Source organism: Cebidichthys violaceus, unplaced genomic scaffold, assembly GCF_023349555.1.
Source record: "Cebidichthys violaceus isolate CVI_PGR_0920_01 unplaced genomic scaffold, fCebVio1.0.p SCAF_6, whole genome shotgun sequence".
NCBI lineage: Eukaryota > Metazoa > Chordata > Actinopteri > Perciformes > Stichaeidae > Cebidichthys > Cebidichthys violaceus.
Window position 1 is genome coordinate 12,594,256 of NW_027176816.1, and position 26,427 is coordinate 12,620,682.

Consider the following 26,427-nt stretch of genomic DNA (forward strand, 5'->3'; position numbering starts at 1 on the left):
ATCTAAAGTTATAGAAGAGCTTAAAATGAAAACAGTGTGAAATTAAAGTGTTAAAGTAAAAGCAAATGACAATACTGCTCTGTTAACTTTCATGTAAGTTCAAATACAATCAGCAGGACACTGCAGGGAGTTGAACCCCATCCCATTAAACTGACGGTCTGTTATTTTATAAACACTGAAACACATTCACACATTCATTTTCTTAATGATCTTAACAGGCTTACATTTATGATTGTATCGGAGGTACACTCAAAACATTTGAGGCTTAAGACCTGGCAACATGATCTTGCTACGCTGCTGGTTGAGGCAGGAAATACTGTTTAACTCGTGCACGCAATGTATGATGGTCACAGAAATGCATGGCCGCGTCAACCAGAGTCCTGCCAGTACCCTCGACGTGCGTGAAGTTGCGAGGGCCCGATCAATGCTGCTTGCAGCTTTAATTTTGTATGAATTTGTTGTGTATTTTTCCCATTTCCAGGTGCTGTACTACGAAGTAGTCCTTGGTAATTAATCAGATCAGCTTAGAATTTGGTCAGAACAATCTAAAGACCTTTGTGATTAAAAGTTTAGAATTCATCAAACATGGACTTGGTGTAGCGGCCATTTTACATGGTTCGCCATCGTCCATCAAGCTGTTGTAACTCAACTGTACTTTGTCAAAACTGTCCCAAACTTGACATGCTTGATTACTGTCATGATTTTAGGACATCTGCATGCCAATATTAACTCATAGTCATAGCGCCACCTACTGGCAACCACGGACGTAAGCAGGATTCTATAATTACAGCGGCCCGAACGCTGAACTTAATAAAAGGGTTTGTGGTCAGACCATGAGAAAAAGACTTCTCTGATCTAAATATGTGCAAACTAAGATGCTTGGAGAGCAAAAGTTAGACAACAGTGGTTCTCAAACCATGTCACTGGGCATTAGTATAAATGATCAGTCCAGAGCTTCTACTCGAGAATCAGAATAAATGTTGCAATGAATGCTTCACACTACAATCTAAAGTTACAGAAGAGCTTAAAATGAAAACAGTGTTAAATTAAAGTGTTCAAGTAAAAGCAAATTACACTACTGTTCTGTTAACTTTCATGTGAGTCCAAATACAATCAGCAGGACACTGCAGGGAGTTGAATCCCAGTAAACTGACAGTTTGTTATGTTTCATATATTGAAGCGCATTCACGCACATTCATTTTCTTAATGATCTTAACAGGCTTACATCTATGATTGTATTGGGGGTACACTTAAAAACATTTGAGGCTTAAGACCTGGCAACATGATCTTCCTGCGCTGCTTGTCGACGCAGGAAAAATCATCTAACTTGTGCACGCAGTGTATGACGGTCACAGAAATGCATGGCCGCTTCAACCAGAGTCCTGCCAGTACCCTCGACGTGCGTGAAGTTGCGAGGGCCCGATCAATGCTGCTTGCAGCTTTAATTTTTGTGTGAATTTTCCCTTGATTTCTAGTCGCTATACTTTAACGACCTCCTCCTAGGGACTTTGTCAGATCCACGTCAAATTTGGTCAGTACACTCTAAAGACCTTTGTGATTAAAAGTTGCTCAAAGCTTTACGTTTGATGGAATGGCGTAGCCGCTTCGTGGCTGCCATTTCACGTGATTCGCCATTAAACACCAAGCTGATGTAACTCCACTGGACTTGCTTAAATCTGTCCCAAACTTGCCGTACTTGATAACAGTCATTGCCTGAGGATGTCTACAAGCCAATTTTCACTCAGTCGTAGAGCCACCTACAGGCAACAGGAAGTGAGCGTTATGTGACAGACAGAATCCGATTTACATGACATTTACATGATGTGGTCTGCACTTAATGTAGAGCAACACAATGCATGTTTGCGCATGTTCTGTAGCGCCACATAGTGGATACAGGAACTGGTGGAATATTTACACTACATAATTTACAGCATCGCAGAATCCAGCGGGAAAAATATGTTAACCTCCGGGACGCGTTGTCCGATGGTCAAAGACTTTCGCGGCCGTGCCTGCTGGCGTCCCGCCAGTACTCCCAAGACGCGGGAAGGTGCGAGGGCCCGTCCATCGCTGCTTGCAGCTTTAATTTAATTAGGAACTTTAAAGCAAAATATTTAGGGACATAGGCTACTTACTCAAATTTCTCCAAAAATCTGAATAGACCATGTAGTTGTGTGTCACGATATCCATATGATTTTATCACAATATGATTGTTGGAAAGACGATACATTATCATATTGATCTCCGGTGTTTTAGGTTTGAAATCGCTGTTGAAGTCGTTTTAGTTTGAAAACTGAAGTGTTTTATTCTGGATGGGTGGAATCGGAGACCTTTTTAAAAAGGGTTTTCTTCTTGATTGTGTATGATCAGTCACGACGTGTCAACTACTGGTGGCCTCTGCGTTATGGCACTCATTCCTTCACTCTTAGTTCTAGTGTATTGTAGTTTAGCAATCAAAATCCTTTTCCTCTTCACTCATGGAGCTTCTCTCAGAACACAACTGAAAGTTTCGTCAGGGGTGTTGCACATCCATCATCAAATGTGGGGCTAAAGATTGTGTTGTTGTAGTTTTCTGTTGCCTTAGGCAGAAGCTGCCAACGTTTATTGTTAAATGATCTGCTGGCAGCTGAGTTTGACCTGTATACCGTTAAGCTGATTATTAGCTGTATAAGTTATATTCACTTAACTCAACATCTGTTTTGGGCAGGCACACACACACACACACACACACACACACACACACACACACACACACACACACACACACACACACACACACACATATACACATATATATTATTTTGAACCCTACCAGTTGAAGGCTCAGGGCTCCAGTAAACTTATTTTCCAAATCAAATTTGGTGTATTCTTAAATGTGGTTGAATATAGCACAGGGTGGAAATGCCAGTACACTCAAAAAAAAAGGTCTGTCCCTCGACACCAGACAGTGGCAACATGAAGTCTAAATTTGCAACAACTTGTATAAAGCATTTATTCACGTAGTAAGCAAGAACTTGGTGACACAATAGTTTCAACAGTATGTCTAAAAGTGGAAATTGCATATGTTTATTAACCCTCTCAACCCCAAAACCCGCCGGTGGGATGGAAAAGTATGTAGTCTTTAAAAAATTGCTAAAACTACACCATTTATCATAGTCAGACTGTCCTCCACATCATGTGTGACGAACACTTCCCTCAAAAAACGCAACCGAAACTAAGCTTTACTCTAAATGTCTTATTTAGTTTATTTGTTGCCCAAAATAAACCGTTTGCTGTAAACCGATCCTGTAAAAAAAATAACATTTTGCTCTCGTCAGCGCAACTTGGAAGCCATGATTTTTCCAGCTGAGACCAGCTGTCACGTGACAAAAAAATGTGAATAGCTTAATGTATTCATTCATGTATCATCATATTTTTTTTTTTTTAAACATTGGTAACACTTGTTGCAACGTGGAAAAATGTTGAATATATAGATTCCATTGTTTGCCAGTTTTTGTAAAAATTAATTATCAAAGAAATTAAACTTGCATTTTTAGTTTTTTATGATTTATGGCATTTTAGCTGTGTTTTACTGCACATAAGACATTTTTGAGTTCTCTGTACTGCTAGCCATGTCTGTGCAGTTTCCATTGAGGTGCCAGACCTATACATTGCAATTAAAATCAAGGCTATAGAGAGAAAAATGGGACTGGAGCAAAGCACACCCAGAAACTGCTCGGTGTTCAGAGGGTTGAAGTTAAAAACGAAGTTGTGGATCCACTTTGGTACTTATCTAAAACATAACATGTTAACCAAATGCAATTGCACATTGGGGCAGTGAATAACTGAGCATTCTCACTAGAGGCCTGAGACCATTATGCCAAAGGAAGCCTGTAGCAATTTTTCCTTTTTGGGATCACAGACCTCTGAGGACAGGGCAGTTTAGATGTTGAATGGACTATACTTCTGGCCTGCTGTTGAACAAACCCCACCAACACAAAATAATCGCATCTTTAACACGTATGATTTTTCAGTGCAGACCACATGTGACCAGCCACATGTGTGCCCATATGTTAAAAATATTATATTACAGTAAAGTGCACATGCTGGGCCTGTTCAAGATGCAACAGTTGGAAACCATATCACAGCAAGGTGGTGGCAGGACGTAACCATTAGGGCTAGGTATTGGTACTCCACACCTTTTTTTTTATTTTTTAATTTTTTTTAAGGAATTTAAATAACCCAGTACTAAGTAGTATCAATACTTCTCCAGTCATATGATCCTTTTTGTGCCCAGATATAAGAACTAATTACCATTTGTACGCAGTAGCTACAACCTAGTGCTGGGAGCCGGTGTACCGATTTAAATTTTCCGTATGATATGAATTTTTCATATACCGTCATACTGACAACCGAAACAACTGCTGTAACTCTTCAACAGACAGCAAAATATATTGTTCGCCGCTAAGAGCGCTGTGGTTGGAGCTAACGCTACTTGTGTATTAAGAGGGTCATGGTTATAACTTTATAACACAACAATTAATAACCCACAACTAACACTCTTTAACAGGGCAACACCATGGCACACAACAGTTTGTGACACATAAACAATTTGTAACACTAATAATTGTACATTTGCTGGGTACAGCTCGCTAGCTAGGCCGTTAGCTAGTCTGTTAACAGCTGGGAGAGGTTGCTACAGTAACGTTACATTAAAGAACAGAAAAGAGCGATGCAGGATGAACAAAGACAGACCAAAGATGCACTAATATAATTTGTGCCCAGGAGAGGAGCTGTGTCTGCCGTCAACCAGTAACGTTAGCGCTAGTGAAACAGTGAAGATATCACTTGAAGAGGCACTGCATATGACAAGAAAAGCAAGTGATGGAGCGACATTACGAACGCAATAACGATCCATCTATGTAAGGACATGGTCCCGCTACAGACAGTCGAGAAAGACGGGTTCAAAGCAATAATTAAAACACTATGTCATACCGGGGGCAAACTGCGATCCCAACATAATACACACCGAAGCAAGCTGGAAGCGGAGCTACGTACAGTCGCCCACTTTTCTACAACAGTGTAGGTCAGTTTATAGTGTTTATACAACTATCTTAAAATACTAAAACTTTAAGTTCAGTTTTTACTACGTTGCAGTTTGCACAATAAAAATTGTTTACATTCTGCAACTGTTTCATGCAACATTTTGTGGGGCCAAGCAAACCCTTTAGTAATCAAAGCCTTTATACATGATGTTATTAAAATGTTTTTATATTCTATGTACTCCTGACAGTAGATTAAGCCACTATAAACCTATAAACACCCAGTCAAGGAAAAAAAAAAATACTGTGAAACCGCCAGAATCTTAAAAAATACCGTGATACAAATTTTTGGTCATATTGCCCAGCACTACTACAACCCATACAGCCTAGATCGACTGCCTGCACACGGCTCTGAGCACAGATATGTCTGAGCAGGCGGCTAGCAGCTAATGGTGCTAACGGTGCTAATAACGTCAGCAGTGTTGACACTTTTTACCGGGGGGGGGGCCGGACATGGTCCCCACACCGTAGGTTTCAGCGTTAACCACTACATGAACGTTTCACAATGCATCTGCGATTAGCTAGCTACTGGAACACACAGATATAACATGTTTGCTTGTTGGTTTGGTTTGTTTTGAAGTCTCCAAGCTATCACCAGATTTAACATTACTAAGGAAATTCTACTGAAGTTGTCCCAGTGTGTAGTTTGACTGTGCTTCATTCATAGCTTGTAGGGTTGGAATGCTAAATCAAATCTACGGTCCGTTATGAACCTCTGTTTTAGGGTGCTAGGGAACTATGTTTGTAGTACAGCAGGGAGAACAATAATAAAACAGAAAATTAATACATTTTTATATATTTTATTAAATAACTTATTTAATGACTTTTGAATTAAAAAAAGGTGCATGTCTATGCTCTACCAGTCAGCACGATAGTCAATATTCATACCAATGTGCTTTCTATACCCTTTTTATACCGTCCTCCCCTACAGGACAATCACAACAGACTGAGTGAAATGCACACGTGACCTTATGCTTTGAATTGATATTGACTACAATCAAGTATGGTCACGTATATGCACCAATAAACACTCTGCAGTATTAGTTATAACTTTGTCACGGTCATAGTCTGCAGTGTCCATTTCTGTCTCATTCCGCAAATTGAAACATTTGGGTGATGCCGTCTGAAATTAATAGTTTAGAGTGTCTCCATTGATATACCCGACTTCATTTGAACGATGTCGGCATACAGTTTGACACAAATTGTTGTTTATGAGCTTGACTAACCGGGCTAAGCCGACTAGCATGCTACAGCACTCCTACAACTGATTCGACTAAAACAACTGGTGCGCTGCCAACCCTTTAGTAGACTTAAACAGCTGTTTGGCTCACAAGGCGTATCAAAAATATGTTGCATGTTGATGTTTGGTTGCACCAATGCTGTAACGAAAGGTTTGGAATGAATACACATACTGTTGCACTGCTAATAGCCTGCCACCACTGGCCAAAAGGTCGTAGCCACTGTTTTGAATAGTCAAAGTAAAAGAGCAGCTTAGTGACCCACACACGCAGACCTGTCACCACTCTGTCACGGTGTGGCCCTGACGAAAGCCCATCACGAGCCTGAGCAGTGCTTTGCCTATGCACCTCAACGCCTGCCCTGCTTTGAATAGAGACCAAGGTTTATTTACATCTTGGCCACAGGGAAAACGTGACCAATCCTGAGATAACGGTAACAGATAGCCAGTATTAGAGTTTTCTTGTGTCTTTTAAAGCAAGAAAGGTAATAGTCACTTGGGCAAAAGAGAGGGATATAGGGCTGGATATCACTGATTTCATGAACCGATTAGATTCCGATTCACAAGATTTCAATTCAGTATAGATTTGATGAGGGATGTTTCAGTTACAATACCAATATTGCTTGGATATTAAAGATATTCTCAAATAACTAATGCTGTAACTTGACCAATGAACCCTCTTACCTTGTGCATTATTTTAAAAAAAATAATTAATGTTTACATTAAGAAATTAACCCAAAGTATTTTGTGGGATTCCTGTACCCTCTAGATTCACCTACATCTGAGGGAAATATTGTACTTTTACCTCCACCATATTTATTTGACATAATTACTAGTTAAGCTACTTTGAGTATTCACATTCAGAAGAAAACAATTCGTAAAATACAATGCGCTACCCGTGATGCTCGCAGTACCTGTGTTTGAAAATGGCCAAGGCCGGGCTTAAGTGCAATCCACATGTTTACTAATGACGTGGGACTCGTTGGTGTTAGAGCAGCGTCATGTGTGCCAGCAGCCGGTGAGTATTTGAGCGATAGAGAGACAGCAATGCGCCCAGAGCCGATCAGCTGTTGTTGAAGAAATTAGCTGTAAAGTTATATCGTGCTATTAAATGTACAGTGTCACACACACTGTACATTTGTACAGTGTGTGTACCTGGCGGTGCCTTCAGTAGAGCAACTCCCGTAGAGCAATAGTTTGATTCAACTAAGCTTCTTCTTCACTCATCCACGGGGAAAAGGCTTATTAAAAGATCAATCTCTGGGTTTTAAAAAGTAGATATCTGATCATTCCACTGAAGATCGATTTGAATCACAAAATGCAGCTCTAGTGGGCGAGCTGTCATGTGACTCTTCACACAGGCTTGTTCCTCTCTTGGAAGCTTGCAGAGAAAGCACGGGGGAGGGATATGATTATTAATGCAATGAAAGGAGTGTATTTTATGTTTTAAATAAAGTCATGCTTTTGGCTTTGGGCTAGCCTGACCTTCCTTTCTTCTTTTTTTTCCTCTTCCTTTTTAATTTAACTCATTCATTTATCTGTATAAAAAGCTGGTTTTACAACTGTCTGAAGCACAAAACATACCTTTGTTAATGTATGTTACTGCTTTTCATGATAATCGCAGAACATCAGCCCACATTAGTGCGAACCTGTCTGTGTGGCATGAGCCCTGCTGCTCAGAGGATTGTATTACAAGACCAGCTTATCCTGAATTATATTGTCAGATACTTGTTTTCATTTAGCTAATGCCTGCTATTTCTACCAACAATACACCCTGTCTAGTAAGAGCACACCGCATCATGGAATGTTTCACTAATCAATCAATTAAACGCCACTGTCGGTCCCATTGATGTTATGTCCCCTATCATCAGACGTTACCCGCAGTTGGCAGCCGCATTAAGGGAGCCCACACAAAATTGTGCCCAGTTAAAGGGACAGTTCACACAAATTCCACATCTAGCTTGAGTAATGTTTGCAAAAAGGCCCAGACCTATTTCAAGTCAGTTTAATTTAAGATGTTTATTTAACAAAGTTAAGATTTAATCTGCGAAAAGGATCTAAGTGTAATGAATGTATGCATGGCAGACGTTCACAAACGTATGTTTTTTTATGTTTGTATATTATTACATTCATAGTTCAGAATTAGTCACCAATGCACCTAACCGTGAGCTGATTAAACATTACATCAAGAGGCAAACAAATTAGCATATGTTCACTAACAGAAGCAAGGTTGCTGTGCACTGTGTAATTGATAGTATGTGGATTTTTCTTTAACTTTTAGGTAAAGTGACTTTTGTTCAGGAAATGCAAGGGTTTCACCATACACTTATTGCTCCTGGCTCCAAGTTCGTTGATGTGGAGCCCCTCCTCATCTCTGAGGCTTCAACTGACTGAAATTGTATCACATAAATTGAAAGATATTTTGTTGTGCATCTGTCATTCTGGGCCCGTGTTTGTCCTGTATGGATATTTCAACGGCCAAAAGATGTCTTACCTCTAACAGCTGAAAAATGTAACTATCTTTCTGGTGTGATTCCACTCAGATTTTACACAAGAATGGAACGTACCACATTCGCCCCAAAACTATTCAGAGGAACGGTAAAGGCAGCCTCTTCATGTTAGAAAATGCTGAACTGTACTGTTTCTTTTTCCCCCTCAAATGAATTGTGCACCCAAATTCAGTGGAACATCATGAACAGAACTGTGTCAGCTTATGCATACTCATTTGTAGCCCTGGGATTTTGCTCCACTTTCAACGGAGCAAAATGGGTTGTGGGGCCCGAGGCTATTCATTTTCAGTTCAGCCATTCTTCTTGAGACCCATAAGGATTTGAAACCCACCTACTCCTCAGACTGTGGTTAAAGGAATAATCCACATTTGTTGCCTGCTGTATGACATTAGGAGGAGTGGCCAGTACATGTCACAGTGCTAATCATCACACTTTGCATTGTCAGCGCAGAAACTTAGACATGTTACATTTCCTTTATGGTGATGCTGTTGCATAGACAACTATAAACTATAGCCGCTAGGGGCAAAGCTGGGCAAGATAATTTTTCTGAGTTTAGCCAATTAAATTAAAAGTTACTTCACTATACTTTTTGTACTGCCTCTACTTAAATGTTTAAGAAAGTGGGTGTTTGTTTTCAGTCTAAAACAGTCCACCATATTAATGCCCTGATGTACCCATATAGTTTTTTTTTTTAAATATTGCAGTAAACGTTTGTAAAGCAATAGTTTTGGATTGTCAAATAATGGAAAGTAACCCATCGGAGCCAGCATGCATTTTACAGTTAGTCTTGGAACTTGTATTTTGGAACAGCATCATTAAAAGATTTCACAAGATATTCATTCATTGTGATGCTAACCGTACAGGGAGAGTACGATTTGACCTCCTCCACGGTGCTGTAGAGGCCTCCTGTTTGGTGGAAAACCACCAAGCCATAGAAAGTGTGTGTGTTGGAGAGAATGACAGAGAATGGAGAGAGTAAGATTGGATGGGGCTTTTAAGAAATGTCCAGGAGCGATCCCCTTCTGTCTCCTTGTACTGCATCATCAGCTCCCTTGTTCCTGCCTTCTATGTGACCTGGTTGTGTTTCAGCTACATTTACCATGCACCACTTCCCCACAGCACTTAGTTGGACTCCCACCCACCAACCAGACAAAAAAAGACACATGCACTTACAGTATTATCTGTTTTGCACTAGTCAAAACTTTCAAAATTGGATCACTTTAAATGTAGTAAATGAGAACTGACATAAGTAAATATCTTTTTACCAGGAATCATCTGTTTATTACCTAATTCTTTCATATTGAGAAACCAAATATGATCAGATTATTGTACCTTTCTTTTCTACATCAACCAGCATCGCAGCACACATTGAGCCGGAGGAGGGTAAGCCTGTAGTTGAAATGCACTCTTAAACCAAGAGCAAAAATTCAGAGGTGTGGTCCCCGTAAAAAAAACAACAAGTAATGGATTGGGCATTATTAAGCCAAAACAACCCATTACAAATGGATCAGGGCAGCTTCTGATATATACTACTCGTTGTTAATTTTGACATTACTTTGACAGTACTTAGACTGGAGGCTTTTGAGCACAATATGGGTTAGCCTTACTCAATTTGAGACGGCACAGAGGTGGGAGAATGCTTTTAAATATTGCAGAGAGTTCTCTTCAGATGGATGGATGGAGAGAAGAAGAAATTAGATGGTTTCTCTCCAGATGGAGTGCTTTTCTAAAAGCCTTTCCAGTTGCATCAAGACCTGAAAGTGCAGTCCCATTGTAAACCCGGCATAGGAGTGTTAGAGCTATCTGCCGTTTTACCAGTCTGGCTTCAACTTAGGTACAATGTGTGTGACCATTTAGATGAAAATTAACATTTTATAAAATGGCTTTTGTTGGAATGAGATCCAGTAACCTTGTTTGCTTTTGAAGTTTTTATGCATATTCACACCTTTGATGTTGTCTGTGTGGCAGAATTTCTCACAACTGCAAGTCCAAAATAACCCCTGAAGAAACACCATATAATGCATGTCTGATAAAGTTAGTTGTTTCTTTTCCATGTATGCTGCTCTGAGTTATTGCAGTGACCAGCTTCTAGCCATCAGTCAGTTTTGATTATTTGTTTACCAGTGTGGGCTCGGCCTAATCTAAGCCAGACTGACCTAGTTTAGTGTGAAGTGCCAGCCTATCCTCTGGTGTTGCAGCACCACACACACACACACACACAGTGCCTCCTGCTGATCCACCGCCCTCCTTCCTGATTTCATCCCTCCCATTTGTCTGTTGGCGTAAGCCTGCCTGTCAGGATGTCCTGTGCAACCTGCTATTGTAACGCAGCTGATTGCATAGCCCGATTCGAAAGCCTGGATGGACACTGACGAGTGCAATGGAAGTAGCAGAAACCACAGAGCGAGTGTATTTGTAAAGTGTGCGTGCTGTCGCCACATCCGCTGAATGTTTTGACAAAGGAAGAGAGAGAGACGAACAAGCTAAGGAAACACCCTTAAAAAGGAAACGCCTGCTTCGAGAGGCTACGCGCTCGCACTAAGGTGGAGGCAGCATGCTGACACAAATCATCAGTAGCGGAGCACTGCCACAGCCAGCCACTGAAAGTCTCACTACAAAAAAACAGTCCAATGCATACCCATCTGTACCTCGTACAGACTGTAGGAACAGTAGATCAACCACAACCTTAATGCCACTCTAAAGCACTAGAATATAAGATATGACAGAGAAGTGAGTGAGTAGGAACGATCAGATACGGGATGCGATCCTCATGAAGGCGAGGGGCGGGGCAGATGGTGTCCATGCAGGAGTGCGTAAATTATTAAGCCCACCCCCCTACCCCACCCTTCAAATACTGCAGTACTTTCTTGCTCCGTTCGTTTGCTGTGGTAACCTGAAGACAAAAAAAAGTGAAGAAGTTTGGGCAATTCTTAGGCAAATGTCATACTTCAAACGTATGATGAATATCATAATTTTTCAGTGCACGATTAGCATTTCTGCAAATTTCACTCAATGTTTTAATTGCGAAAGTGATTATTTTACATGTGTGTACTATTGGAAGATTGCTTGACACATCTTACAATACAACAATACAATCCAGGCTTTAAGTGCATTGAAGACACATTTTGGACTTTGTAGAAGGACGTTATAGGGTCCTAAATATGTATTGTCAGTCTGCATTATAAAGGAGACACAGTAGTCAGGACTTGTTTTTCATTACTGGTATGACAAAATCTCTGAGTGGGAGTCTAACCTAAAAATACAGTGCAGCAACTTTAAAGTGGATTTGTACTCAAGGGGCTAGTGATGACCCCGTGACTGACAATTATCATTTGATTTTGTTTGCCGTACTCATCTATCACGTCTCACACATGCATCATTAAAATATCGTGACAGTAGTGGGTCATTTTGTTTATACGTTTACATTTTTTTTTATTGCAGGCTTATTGTACTGAACTGCATTATGTTGTGCTGCATTGTCTTTGCTGACTCCCTGTACCATATGTACAGTACTGTGTACTGTATGTGCTCATTTGTACAGAGGATCTGGCTGAATACCAGATGAGCAAAGCTATATTTTGGGAAGGCCAGAAAACACAGGGCCAAGTGAGTGTAGGCCGCCTCTGCTCAGTCGTTGACGCCGGGAAGCTAACCGAGCCTCGCTCCTCTTCACCAAAGGGTTAATTAGCAGCTCCCCTCCCAATTGTCCTCTGCTTGTTCACTCTCATTAGTTTAATCTGGCTCTGTCCTCCAACTCGCCTCTCTTGCCTCTCTATCCTCTTGTGCACCAGAACATCTCACTGCCTACCCCTCTCCTTAATGTCATCAGGGTGGAGCCTTTAGTCTTCCCCAAAAATCTACTGCCCAACCCATCTAAACCACCATGTGATGTATATCCTTTCACACCTGTATTTATTTAGCCATCATTGTTGTTTTTATATTTATTTATTCAATATTATTCAGATATTTGATGTTTAAAGTGTCCGCAGTCTAGTTATCAGATGTCCACTTTTGATGGTCATGGTGCTATTAAGTTTTTTTTTTTAAATTCATTTTTGTAGAGATTATTTATTTTCTCATCCTGTGTGCTGTATAACAAAACCTCTGTGAAAACGTTCTCTGATGAAGACGCCCATCCAGCCTCCTAAAACGTCTGTGTGCTGTAGAAAATGAATAGTGCTCGCATGATCGCTGCTATTCAGGAAGGAGAAATACCAATGAAGTGTGTTTAGTGTGTGGAGTCAAATTACACTTCCTCTCTCCTTGTCACTGTGTTGTGCTCGAGATGTCGGAGCTGATAGGAGTGGCTGGAAAATGTGAAGTCTGCTCCACTCCTCCAGTTCCTCCTCCTCCTCCTCCCCCACCACCTCTCTAAAAATAGCTGGCAGAGAGAGAAGGCAGTGCAGTGGAGGCTGTATCTGTTGGGCTGCCAGTGGTTTCAACACTACCAGCACAAGGGAGAAAGACTTCTCTAAATCACACCTCTAATACCAATTGCCAGTAACGACTTGCTGCCTTATTATATTTTCTTGTCAGTAGACATTCTTTATTCTCCAAATCTCTACATTTCATCAATTGGACATTAACCTGTTTTTGGAAATGTTGCATTTTAGAGAGTCTGTTCTTTTTGATCGATGAGTAAAGCAGAAATTAATTTATCCAATGCAGTCGGAAATGAACCCTATTTTGGATCTGTTTTTTATGGACAAAACCGTGGAATGTGCTTGACGGGCTACATTGATCACCTGCCCAGCTGATCATGTGTTTCACTTGTTTGAACCAGAAGTGAAGACAAAAAGTCCCTTAAATAAGAACAAAGTGAAGATGGCTGCAGCACAGTCCCGTCAGGGTATTACCAGGAAGGATATCAAGCCTTCACTCTTGTAGAGGGATCGTAGACATCTAGCAGTTATTGATTCAGACTTTTTGCAACTAAATATATTTTTCATCTCCCTACAGCACGGAGCACAGTCCTGCTTATAACGGAGCTAATAACTAATACAGTACATTACAGTGATTCAGTTACATTTTGGTGCGTTTAAGCAAAACCGTAAAAATGAGTAATGATAATGAGTTTTGCATATTTTCACAGCAAATTAAATAGATATTAGAGAGGGAATTTTGACCTGTTTAACTTCCTAACACTAGCTCTAAGCAGCTTATAATAATAATAATAATAATAATAATAATAATAATAATAATAATAATAATAATTTCAACTACTAATGCTCCCTAAGAAATGTTTAATCTAAGTATTTAAATAAAATACAATGATTTATCTCCTTCGTTTTTATGCACAAACCCCCCCCCCCCCACCCCACACACACACACACACACACACACACACACACACACACACACACACACTATAGATGACAATAACAAAGTAAAAGGAAAACGATTAGATTTTTATTTTTTTGTTCAAATCTGTTTATTTTATTTGTTTATTAATAGGCCTACATTTTCCATTTTTAGGACAAGTCAGTTTGGCTATCGTGCAAGTAAAGTATCTTTTGGCTACTTGCCAAAGCTTAATGTCAAGCCGCGACCATTTAAAGCCAGGACAACTTTGCAGACCGAATGGATGCTTGTGTGACCATTCAGCAACGTTTAGCACTGCAGACTCCACCCCCATAGTTCTTGGGCCATGGGAACACACTACCCCAAGATCAAGTATGTTTATGGGAGAGCTGGTCGAAAATATCAGGACAACAGAGTGTTTACAACGAACACATTTGGATAAGATTGTTACTTAGGTGTTTTAAAACAAAAATTCAAGAACAGTGCCTTAATTTCAAGTGCACTAGTGTGATTGTTGAGTCATTCATACCTTTCAGTGTATGTGAATCCCCCTAGCCTAGACATCATCAATCGGTGGAACATATCCTCGGCCCAACACACTTTTTTGCAAATGTTCAAGGTTATTAAGGGATTCCATAAATCTGATGACCAGTTGATGTCTTTTGTTGACGTTTTGGGTAGGTTGCATTACCTCTTAATCAGTGGGATGTTACAGAGAAGACAAGAATTAGCCTGTGATATTACTGTGAGATGTTTCTATCACCAAGATTACGGGTTAAGGCGCCTTGCTTAGATGCAGACCCAGTTAGCGGCGCTGGCCAATCAGGTGACGGGTAGCTACTGAGATGTCAGGGGCTTGAAGAGGTGTTCATTCAGAAGGTCTCAACACTCCCCAAGACAAAGGACTCATATCGAGACAGGGAGGTAAGGTGTGTTTGCAGAACTAATGATGCTGTAGTTGGCTTGTATTTGACAGAAGGGTAGTGATGTTACCTATAGTTTTCTATAAATAAATTTAGTTTTAGAAATAATTGTGAGTGTAGTTGGTCCTTGAAATGAGTAAGAGGAGAGAATATAAAAGGAAGAAGGTTCCTGAGATTTTTGTCGCTGGATGGGGTCACTAAAAATATATATCATCCTGCAGTTAATAGTTTAAATGAACATGTGATTTTGAAAGTTTGCTGAGACTTCTACAGGCACTTCTGCTAGTAATGGTTGTACTGCTTACACTGTGTATTCATTCAGTGACCAACACGCCAGAGTTCATAATTGTTCCAGTAGTATTCCTCTTGTCTTCTTTCTACGGAGAGTGAAAGTGTCGGTGCTAAGAGTGTCAACCAGAGGATTGAGGTCAGCAGGATAGCCGCTGCTTTTAGGATCATCAGCAGGTTTTGTCTTAACCGGATTTGGCTGGAGGAGCTGAATCAACTGTGTCCCAGGATTACAGGGATGACATTGGAGGATGGTTTAGAGTCCAGAGGCCAGAGCATTGACAGCCTTGTCAAACCTCGCCCGCCATCCGAGCTCTTTGGGGTTCCAGTAGAGCAACCAAACCAGAGCTGGTCTCTTGTAGTGCCTCTCTGCTTCCTCCATATCTGGACTCCTAATCCTTGCTTCCTTTGCTAGTAAAGGGGTATGTTTTGCTCCCTTATAGCCAAGTGGATTTTTTTATTTGTTTTTGCCATGGCTGTTGAGTAATGGTTATCAGCTGCTTAATGTGGCCTAATCTCTGCCCAAGGGTTTGCTATTGTTTGTGAGGGAAGAGAGAACAAATTCAACATCGTCTTCAAAAATGTTCTCTTAAGCTCAAAGTAGCTGCTGAGTGCTTGTTGCTAGGTAACAGCTTGAAGCTGGCAAGGACGAGTCTTGAGTTTTGTCTGGAAAGTGTTGGACAGTTGTGGTTCCCTGTAACTTCTGTCTGGATTGGATTCAGGAGACGCTATGTGATACTCGGCTGCATTTTGGCACATCCAGAGTACCGAAAGTATCTCAGTATATATGACTTAATTGTGTATTTTGTTTATTGCCACCAACAGGAGATGAGCAGAATGTTGAGCTTCTCATTTCTTGTCTCCCCAGATCAGCAAGAGTCTAGGCGGCGGAGCGAAGCACACCATTAGCAGAGGAAAATGAGTGAACTGGATCAGCTACGCCAGGAGGCTGAGCAGCTCAAGAACCAGATCAGAGTAAGGCCTCCAAGTCCTCAAATCTGTTTTTATTTGGTTCCATTAGTTTAAAAATTCACGGATGTCGCTCTAGAGACTGATATTTCAAACTGGTGTTGATGAAAGCAGATCTTTCACTGAGAAGCTTCCTATTTTGATGCCTCTCCATGTTGACATTATAAACGTATGATTAATGCAACTTAAAGCTGTCTGCTAAAGCCCATACAGGGTTTCTATTTACATCATTGTAGTGAAATGCAACCTAATGAGATTTCATCTTAATTGCTGTGATGTAGAGTTTAAAAGTCATTTTTTTGACTTGTATTGCTCCATAAATGCATAATGACATTTATTTTATTTTTTAAATGGGTGCTATTATTGCTACAATGCACTTCAGCTGAGATCACACAAGTATATATTTATTTTTTTCATTTTGACATAGTGCATTGATTTAGTAATGAAGGAGCCTCAGAGCCCTCTGGCTTTTGAACCACATTATAATATCAGTTAGTGACGGAGACGAGTTATATACATGGGGCAAATTGTATTACCAGTACCAAAACTAATCTTTTTGTAGTACACTTTGTGCTACAAACACAATTTGGTTTATTGGGTGGTACTCAAAAAGTGTGGTTTCTTGTTTCAGGATGCCAGGAAAGCGTGTGCGGATGCTACCCTGTCTCAGGTAAGATATTTATATATATGAATAATTATTAATTACATGATTTCGACTCACTATTTTTAATTTTTTTTAAACTATGATCAAATATACTGTAAAATGTACTAAAATCAGCTTTAATGTTTGTGTTTATACTGCGTGCATGATTTAAAGACTTTTTTTGTTTTTCGTAATACTTCTTAAAGTTTGAGTGCAAATAGCAGTAAACTACACAGCCGTCTCAAAGTGACTCTTTCTCTCATCTTAATCGTTTTAGATCACAGCTAACATCGACCCTGTTGGCAGAATTCAGATGCGCACTAGACGGACACTGAGGGGGCATCTGGCTAAAATCTATGCCATGCACTGGGGCACTGACTCAAGGTAATCTCATTCAACTCCATTCTGTCCATTAACTAAATATATTTCCTCCCATCAGCCCAGTCCTCCCCCCGCTTAAATACAGGAAATGAGTATAAAAGCAAGCTTGACCGTCTTTGTGCTCATCCCTTCACCCGAGGGTCCTTGTCAAACCACGACGTTCTACAATACAACTCCTGACATTTGTACAAAGCGATCTATCACATTAACATATACTCAGTGTTGTAAAAAGCAGGATATTTGTGCACATGCACAATAGGTAATGCATTTTTTGTTGAATGCACATTGGGCACGCATCAGTCGCTCTATCTTTGAGTGTGTCTACTGTGTGTGTGTGTGTGTGTGTGTGTGTGTGTGTGTGTGTGTGTGTGTGTGTGTGTGTGTGTGTGTGTGTGTGTGTGTGTGTGTGTGCTGTGTGTGTGCTGTGTGTGTGCTGTGTTTGTGTGCATTGGGGGTGGGGTATGTGGGTAGGGAAAATACTCAAAATGGAGTCGGCCTTTTGTTAGAGCTGTGTTGAGGCGAGATAGCCAAGGAAGATGAAGCAACACTTTCCCCTAGAGTAGTGCACACCTCTCACCTCAGCAACCAACATGTTAATCACTGCTGTGCTGCTGTGCGTCAGTCCACAGAGAGACCGTTGCAGAACTGCTATGTCACCTCATCATCCTTCCAGTCGTATAGCTAAGAAGAAGTCTACCCCTGTGTTTGCCCACTGTTGGCTCATCCTGTTTGTTTGTTTCATCGGTTAATGTTTGACCTCCCAGAGGAGTTTGGGTATTTATTAGACTACCTGCTGAGCTTCAGCCACCCAGAAAGAAGGTCACACGGAGATGTTTTGACCCGTAGTCTCAGCTCGGTCTGCTATTTTTAGCCACATGGAGACACTACTTGGATTCAGTCTGCGGTGGTCGGTTCCCAACAGTTTGAGAAAGAAGTTCAACTTCCCCTTGTAAACCATTAATATATATTGAGTTAAATGTTCAGGGTGTTGTACTCTGATGTACCAAAAAGCGCTATCTTATAAATTGTTAAATGCCTGTAAAAGGCAAAGCTTTGTAGTATAATAATAAAAGAAAATGTGTAGCCCAAATTTACGGTTACTGCCGATCATCTTGTTGGTTAAACCCCTTTAAAAGCAACTTTATGCCAGGGTTTTATTAATTTCAGAAGTGTTGTATTGACCAATCGCATTCAAGCAGGCTTTGGATGAATACAGGTAAAAAGTCTGGAGAGAGCAAAGAGGCCGAGTGCATTGACCGAAATGCAATCTGGGAACCGCCTGATGACTATTTACATTTTGATTTGGTTTGAAATGAGTTTGTAAACTGTACTTGTTACTTGTAATCTATGTCCAAATCAGTATTCAAATGAATCGTCTTTTTTATTATATATTTTCGGTGTTAATGTATAAATCCCAAATGCCCTTGAAATAAGGAAGAGTAATCCCACATTATTCATTATTCAACATGAACTATTGTTAGTTATTCTTAGACTGTTCCAAGACAGCCTTACTAATATGACAAGTTTGCAATCAATGATTCAGCGCTGAACTTTACTCAATAGCTGTAGCCAAATCACTGCTTATTTATCAAGTGGAGAGCTTGGTTCTTGTGTAGTCTTCACAAAACATTTCCAACATGAAAAGTCTTCTTTATAACCACAGCTAGGTTTGTTTTTTGTTGTCGGTTGTATGGCTTTGCTGATATAATACTGTATATATGACAGTTGCCTTGTCTAAGGTGTATAATTGAGATTTACCATTGAGATTGAGGTTTATTTGAAGTACTCACTAAGTATGTGAAATTGTGGCTACATCTTGTGTTTTCCTTTCCTTTTGCTGCTATTCACTTAAGCTGCGGCTGGCCGATATTTCAATATTTACCTTTCAATGGAGTCATGTTGTGATGAACTCATTTATCAAGATACACAATTATGTTGTCTAAATTCATAATGACAAACACGTACGAACTCAAATATTTAATTGACAATACTGCTGCTTGTGGGAATACCCCAGTGTAGTTTATATCAAACTAATGATTAATGTGATTATTCTGTATTTATGTGCATGCATGTAAACATAGTGTACAGCTGGAAATAACTATTTATTTTTCTCTATAATTTCAGTTGAAGCTGTTATGTTCAATTTACACAAATGTCTTAATGACAAGAGAAAATACTCCATAACTTTTCATTTGTCAAGTATTTAATTCACACAAGAGTATACAAAAATAGACTTAACCGTGGGGTAATTTCATATAGACATGCTATATTCTTTTTATTTATATATATATATATATATATCTCATTATCCAGATTTTGTCCATATAACCCAACCCTAACTTAAGCTGAACAGAGCTACAGCTGAGCACAAGCTTTTCTGCTTGTTTGACTAAGTCACTCGACGGCATCACAGTTACTCAAACAGACCTGATGAGTAACGAGCAACACAAACTGATTGTGAATTCATAAATCAGGGCTTTTCCAAACATCGGGCGTCTGTTCCCAACCATGCTGTCAGAGCTCTGTTCTGACGAGAAAGTGAGCGCCTCATTGCATCAGTCTCCCAGCTGACTCACACTCGCTCGCTCGCTCGCACTTTGGCGTTAAAGTGAAAAAGCAGCCTAATTTAGAGATCTGACATCTTTGATTATTTGAGTTTAATCTCATCATTTTAAGACCAGGAAGTTGATGCTTCATTTTCTTTGAGACTAAAATTTCCAGCACAGGCCCTTCTGTCCCTGGCTTATTATCAGCCGGAGTGTGCACACTCGAGCACGGTAGTTAAGATTTGCGGACTCCCAGCAGGCCTTGGTGTGTTCACTCCTTTTCCTGGTCCTGTGTGTTTTGGGACTGTCACTGTGGTTACTCTTGTTGGATTCACCCTAGATAGCAGAGCACGGTCACAGGCGTACCTGAGAGCCGTCTCTAGAATGCAAAACAGGGTTTGTAACAGTTCGTATTAGAATAACTGTGCTTCCCACACAGACTTTGCAGTTTTGAAGCACATAAAATATTTAAAGTAAATACGCGATCTTGAAAGTACTCGATTGTGTATTAGAATTCCACAGAAATGAGTCGGTATGCCTCGGCTCTCTGTATCTGTCCGTGTTAGGATTAGCACTGTGCATTCTGTGGAATACTGTGTTGTTGATGCAGCAGCAGCTTTAAAATGAATGCCATGACATATTTATCTGGTATACAGGTGCTGGATTAAAAGCTTTTATATTCATTACCTGCTTAAACTCCAGCAGCGTCGTGCATGTCCATTAGTCAGTCCATGTTTGTTTTAATTTGCTGTTGTGGCTTTTGCAGTTTTTGTTCTCTGTTTCAAAGAAAGTTGAAGTATGGTCACAGCATTTTATTTAAATATTAAAATAGCAATACCCTCACATTTTGTGTATCAACTACAGTTTGCATTACTGAAGGACAGAGATGGCAGAAACTGAGTACATATATATATATATATATATATATATATATATATATATATATATATATATATATATATATATATATCGTGAATATATATATATATATATATATATATATATGTGAATATATATATATATATATATATATATATATATATATATATATATATATATATATATATATATATATATATCGTGAATATATATATATATATATATATATATATATATATTCACGATATATATATATATATATCATGAATATATATATATATCACGAATATATATATATATCATGTATATATATATATATATATATATATATATATATCAATTATATCAATTGCGGAATTGCCATTTTTGTATGTAATGAACTGCCTATTCAAATTGGGCAGTGGACTGGTAATTTTGAATTCTTCTCTACTTTAAACTATCTTATCTTTCTCTTCTTCAGGCTTTTGGTCAGTGCCTCCCAGGATGGCAAGCTCATTATTTGGGACAGCTACACCACAAACAAGGTAAAAACCTATTTCCATAGAACTGAAACAATCTCAATGCGGTCATTCATTCTCTTTACCTGGTAATCAAAGCTTAAGCAATGCTCATTACTCCCCTTCTCTGGAAGTTATTTTCATTTAGGTTGACAAAGAATGCAGAGTTCATAATAACATAATTCACAAGTGTTTGAGGGTGCCAAGTAGTGCTATTTATAGTGTGTGTTGTGCCCTTGAAAGGTTCAGTTAATATTGCGGACCAACCATGTCACACGTCCTCTCTCTCTCGCTCTCGCTCTCTCTCTCTCTTTTTCTCTGTCTCGCTCTCTCTCTCTTTACCATCTGTCACTGCATGCAATCTAATATTAAATCTTCCTCGTCTCTTCCAGGTCCACGCCATCCCGTTGCGCTCCTCCTGGGTGATGACGTGTGCCTATGCCCCTTCTGGGAACTACGTTGCCTGTGGAGGCCTGGACAACATCTGCTCCATCTACAACCTGAAGACCCGCGAGGGAAACGTGCGCGTCAGCCGCGAGCTGGCCGGACACACAGGTAGGCCGGACACATCCGCTAACATGAACTCATTTACCCATCAGTCCCAGGATGTTTGGAAGGTCAGATCAATCAGTACAGTAACATTTGGAACCTTCAGGAATACTGAATTCCCATTAGCACCCAGCAGTCTTAGCTTAGCAGTAAAACTACAGAGAATTTGCTTTCCACACTCAAGTTTCAAATGGTCTTTACCTTTATGTGATAAGGAGATAATACCCAATAATCAAAGTCATTCTGTTATTGATGTCTGATATTGACATTGTACTGGTGTAAGCCCAGTTATATTCATATCCGAGAGACTCCGGTCACATGTTGTGTCTTTCTCCATCAAAAACAGGAGTTGTTCGAGTCATGTCCCAGCTCAAACTAATGAAAGTGTTGAGCTCTTGGGCAAGGAGCGTTCATCTGATCAGCGTCACATGATGCAGGAAGTGTGTCAGCATTTTAGTTCTACTTCTTGCTCTAGGGAAGGGTACGCGCACTCTGCCAGCGAGTAAAGGATGAATTAGGATGAATTATGGAAGCCAGTCATGAACCGAGAGATGCCCTACAGCTTTCTTTTCTGTTCCAGGGAGTGAATTAGTCAATTCTTCTCCTTCACTTCCCAAATTCAGCCCACAATGAATTCTCTGAGGGTGTAATGATAATTTGGAATATAACTTCTTCTTCTGTGCAGACGGCAAAGAAAGGCTTAATGCTATTAAGGAGACAGTCTATCATGAATGAGTTATTCAGTCGGTGTGTTTGATTACCGTCAGGTTACCTGTCCTGCTGTCGCTTCCTGGATGACAACCAGATCGTCACCAGCTCTGGAGACACCACCTGGTGAGTTGTGATATTGCACCCAATACTACACCAACAGAAACTAGAACCCAATTAAAATCAACGTAGAGTTTAATACAATTTAATAAAAAAATATAGAATTAGATACGGGGGAGTTGTATTTGTTTGTGTTGTATTGTAAGATGCTCCTACCCTCCACCCTTTTCTGGTTGTCAACACTGTATATGGAAACATTACAGCCGTCAGTTTCCCAGATTGGTTTTAAAAATTCTCAGTCAGTACAATCCATACACTGGTGAGATCTAGTGCTGGGTCTGCCTGTGCCAGACAGACGTCGTACAGCTACCAGCATCACGTCATGGGCCGATCAGTTTCCTTCTTGAATGTTTCAAAGCGCTCTAGATGTTGTTTTGTATTTTGCAGCTGTAGTTTGACTTGGCGTGGTTACTGGAAACCAGTATTAAACAGGCAAAGATGCTAAATTATTAAATACTGTGATAGTGATAAACTGACATTCTTTTATCTGTACTAATTTATTATGATGCTGCAGTCTATCCTCTGCTCTCTACATCGAGGCTGAGCTCCTCAACGCACATGCGGAGCGAAGTCGACGGGCAGCAGAGCAGAGAGGCTGCCGAAGATTACTTGAGTTGACAACAACTAAACTCGTTGCTGTCAGTGCAATAAAAGCTTTGGAAGTAGAAGCCAATACTTTTTAAACAGGTGTAAACAAGTAGAAAAGCGATATTTCAATCTGCTCTGTCAGCAGTTTATTATATTTGTCTTATAGAAGCACAGTGCGCTAGCTCGGCTAATAGTGAATGTCTACAAACAAGCTAAAACCAAAGTTGTCTGTATGTAGTCTAACTTTTTAGCATTGTTTGCCACTTATCTTAAAATTTGGCAAATTCTTGTCAACGTATCTGCTGGCTGAGACAAAGCAGCTGTCCTCTGTCTACCGTCAGTACCTGCAGGCAGTGATGACTGATGCCTGTGTTCTTCATTCTTTCTAGACTCAACTCAATCTGGGGTTGTCAGCGATATCTATTTTATTGACATTTTAGAATTGTTTCCAGTGAGATATTATTGTCTTTATATAGTGAATTTGGTCTTGTAAGCATTACTTTTGCTACTTTAGAAACAAAATAAACAAGTAAATTAAAATCCTATCTTTTTCTAATAATATAATATTAAAAAGCAATTAGTGTCATGAAAAAGAACCAATAGGACTAGACCTAACCATACCCATCCCTGAATTTGATAATTTCTTCTGCTTTCCTGCAGCGCTCTGTGGGACATAGAGACCGGCCAGCAGACAACTACATTTGCTGGTCACACCGGTGATGTAATGAGTCTCTCTCTGGCGCCCGACACCAGGCTGTTTGTGTCTGGGGCCTGCGATGCCTCGGCCAAGCTCTGGGACATCAGAGAAGGAATGTGCCGACAGACCTTCACTGGCCACGAGTCGGACATCAACGCTATCTGCGTAAGGCTGCACACGCAAATTCTCTTTTACATGTTATATACGAATCATAAGAGGGTGTCAGGTCTCAAATCTTTCTTGGCGTGTCCAAGTCAGGTCTATCAGAGCAAATCTCAGGTCCTTGAGGGCAGTCACAAGTTTTATAAGTACATTGCAGGTTGAGATGCTGTGGACGCTGACCATTACAATGACACTGCATTTGAATGTTTTCCTTTCAAAGCTGTGTTAACAGTGTTTTCGACATAGCTGAGAACAAGTCCTTTCTTCCTGCTGCAAAATGTATGTAAAAAAAAAACACCAGGAGTTCATAGGTCAATTATTACAGGAATAGTAATCCATCAATTTGGTCTTTCAGAGATGACTAGAGGGACTCTGAAAACAGAAATGTAAAGCTTTGGTGCCACATATTTACGCTTTTTAGGGACCAGAAACACAGAAGACACAACCTCAGGACAATAACAAATTCAATCACATTAACTAAATATAGTCATTTGAATATTTTGTATCCATCACTCTATGTATGTACAAAAGTATCAACATTTAAAGTCTCCCTTGACCTTTGTTGCAGTTCTTCCCTAATGGCAATGCCTTTGCCACGGGCTCAGACGACGCTACCTGCCGGCTGTTTGACCTGCGTGCCGACCAGGAGTTGATGGTTTACTCACACGACAACATCATCTGTGGAATCACCTCCGTGGCGTTCTCCAAGAGCGGCCGCCTACTGCTGGCTGGCTATGACGATTTCAACTGCAACGTCTGGGACACTTTGAAGGCCGACCGTGCAGGTAAGCTGCCATACAAGACAAAAGAGAAGAGCAAGATTATCATGTTGGGCTGATCAACTGATTTCAAAATATGTCATGAGTCATTGTATCCAGGTCTGCTCCATTGAGCTCTCTGAATAACCAGCAGTTGTGTCAGAGTTTGGTGTCAGCCACAGTCAAAAAATGTGGAGAAGAGGTGTGGGAAGAAATTCACCATATCTGTCCCAGTTGTTGCTCAGAACCACCACAGATTTTCATTTTGTTTTTAAGGTACAGTTGTTGTCAAAAGTTTACATACACTTGTAAAGAACATAATGTCATGGCTCTCTTGAGTTTCCCCGTTATTTCTACAACTCTGATTTTTCTCTGATAGAGTGATTGGAACAGATACTTCTTTGTCACAAAAAACATTCATGAAGTTTGGTTCTTTCATGACTTTATTATGGGTTAACAGAAAAAGTGATCAAATCTGCTGGGTCAAAAATATACATACAGCAGTGCTAATATTTGGTTACATGTCCCTTGGCCATTTTCACTTCAATTAGGCGCTTTTGGTAGCCATCCACAAGCTTCTGGCAAGCTTCTCGTTGAATCTTTGACCACTCCTCTTGACAGAATTGGTGCAGTTCAGTTAAATTTGATGGCTTTCTGACATGGACTTGTTTCTTCAGCATTGTCCACATGTTCTCAATGGGATTTTAAGTCAGGACTTTGGGAAGGCCATTCTAAAACCCTAATTCTAGCCTGATTTAGCCATTCCATTACCACTTTTGATGTGTGTTTGGGGTCATTGTCCTGTCGGAACACCCAACTGCGCCCAAGACCCAACCTTCAGGCTGATGATTTTAGGTTATCTTGAAGAATTTGAAGGTAATCCTCCTTCTTCATTATCCCATTTACTCTCTGTAAAGCACCAGTTCCATTGGCAGCAAAACAGCCCCACAGCATAATACTACCACCACCGTGCTTGACGGTAGGCATGGTGTTCTTGGGGTTAAAGGCCTCACCTTTTCTCCTCCAAACAGCTCGATTTTTGTTTCGTCTGACCACAGAACTTTCCTCCAGAAGGTCTTATCTTTGTCCATGTGATCAGCAGCAAACTTCAGTCGAGCCTTAAGGTGCCGCTTTTGGAGCAAGGGCTTCCTTCTTGCACGGCAGCCTCTCAGTCCATGGAGATGCAAAACACGCTTGACTGACACCTGTGTTCCAGCAGCTTCCAGCAGCTTCTAATTCTTGGCAGATCTGCTTTTTGGTGGTTCTCGGTTGACTCTTCACCCTCCTGACCAATTTTCTCTCAGCAGCAGGTGATAGCTTGCGTTTTCTTCCAGATCGTGGCAGTGACAAAACAGTGCCATGCACTTTATACTTACAAACAATTGTTTGCACTGTTGCTCTTGGGACCTGCAGCTGCTTTGAAATGGCTCCAAGTGACTTTCCTGACTTGTTCAAGTCAATGATTCGCTTTTTCAGATCCATGCTGAGCTCCTTTGACTTTCCCATTGTAGCGTTTGTGGGCGTTTGTATCCAATGAGCCCTATTTAAATGGCCTCAGAGAAGTCACCAGTTGTAGTCACTCATAATCACTCA

General features: G+C 40.3%; 1 protein-coding gene across 1 annotated transcript in view; it reads left to right on the forward strand.

Moving 5' to 3' along the window:
* Positions 1 to 26,427, forward strand: part of gnb1a (guanine nucleotide binding protein (G protein), beta polypeptide 1a) — a 46,381-nt gene that overhangs the window by 13,551 nt on the left and 6,403 nt on the right. Inside the window, exons 2-9 of the mRNA XM_068732589.1 lie at positions 16,206 to 16,312; positions 16,938 to 16,976; positions 17,227 to 17,333; positions 21,216 to 21,279; positions 21,645 to 21,807; positions 22,569 to 22,635; positions 23,878 to 24,079; positions 24,645 to 24,861. Coding sequence (XP_068588690.1) covers positions 16,256 to 16,312; positions 16,938 to 16,976; positions 17,227 to 17,333; positions 21,216 to 21,279; positions 21,645 to 21,807; positions 22,569 to 22,635; positions 23,878 to 24,079; positions 24,645 to 24,861 — 916 coding nt within the window. The 5' untranslated portion in view covers positions 16,206 to 16,255. The remainder of the gene's footprint in view (positions 1 to 16,205; positions 16,313 to 16,937; positions 16,977 to 17,226; positions 17,334 to 21,215; positions 21,280 to 21,644; positions 21,808 to 22,568; positions 22,636 to 23,877; positions 24,080 to 24,644; positions 24,862 to 26,427) is intronic.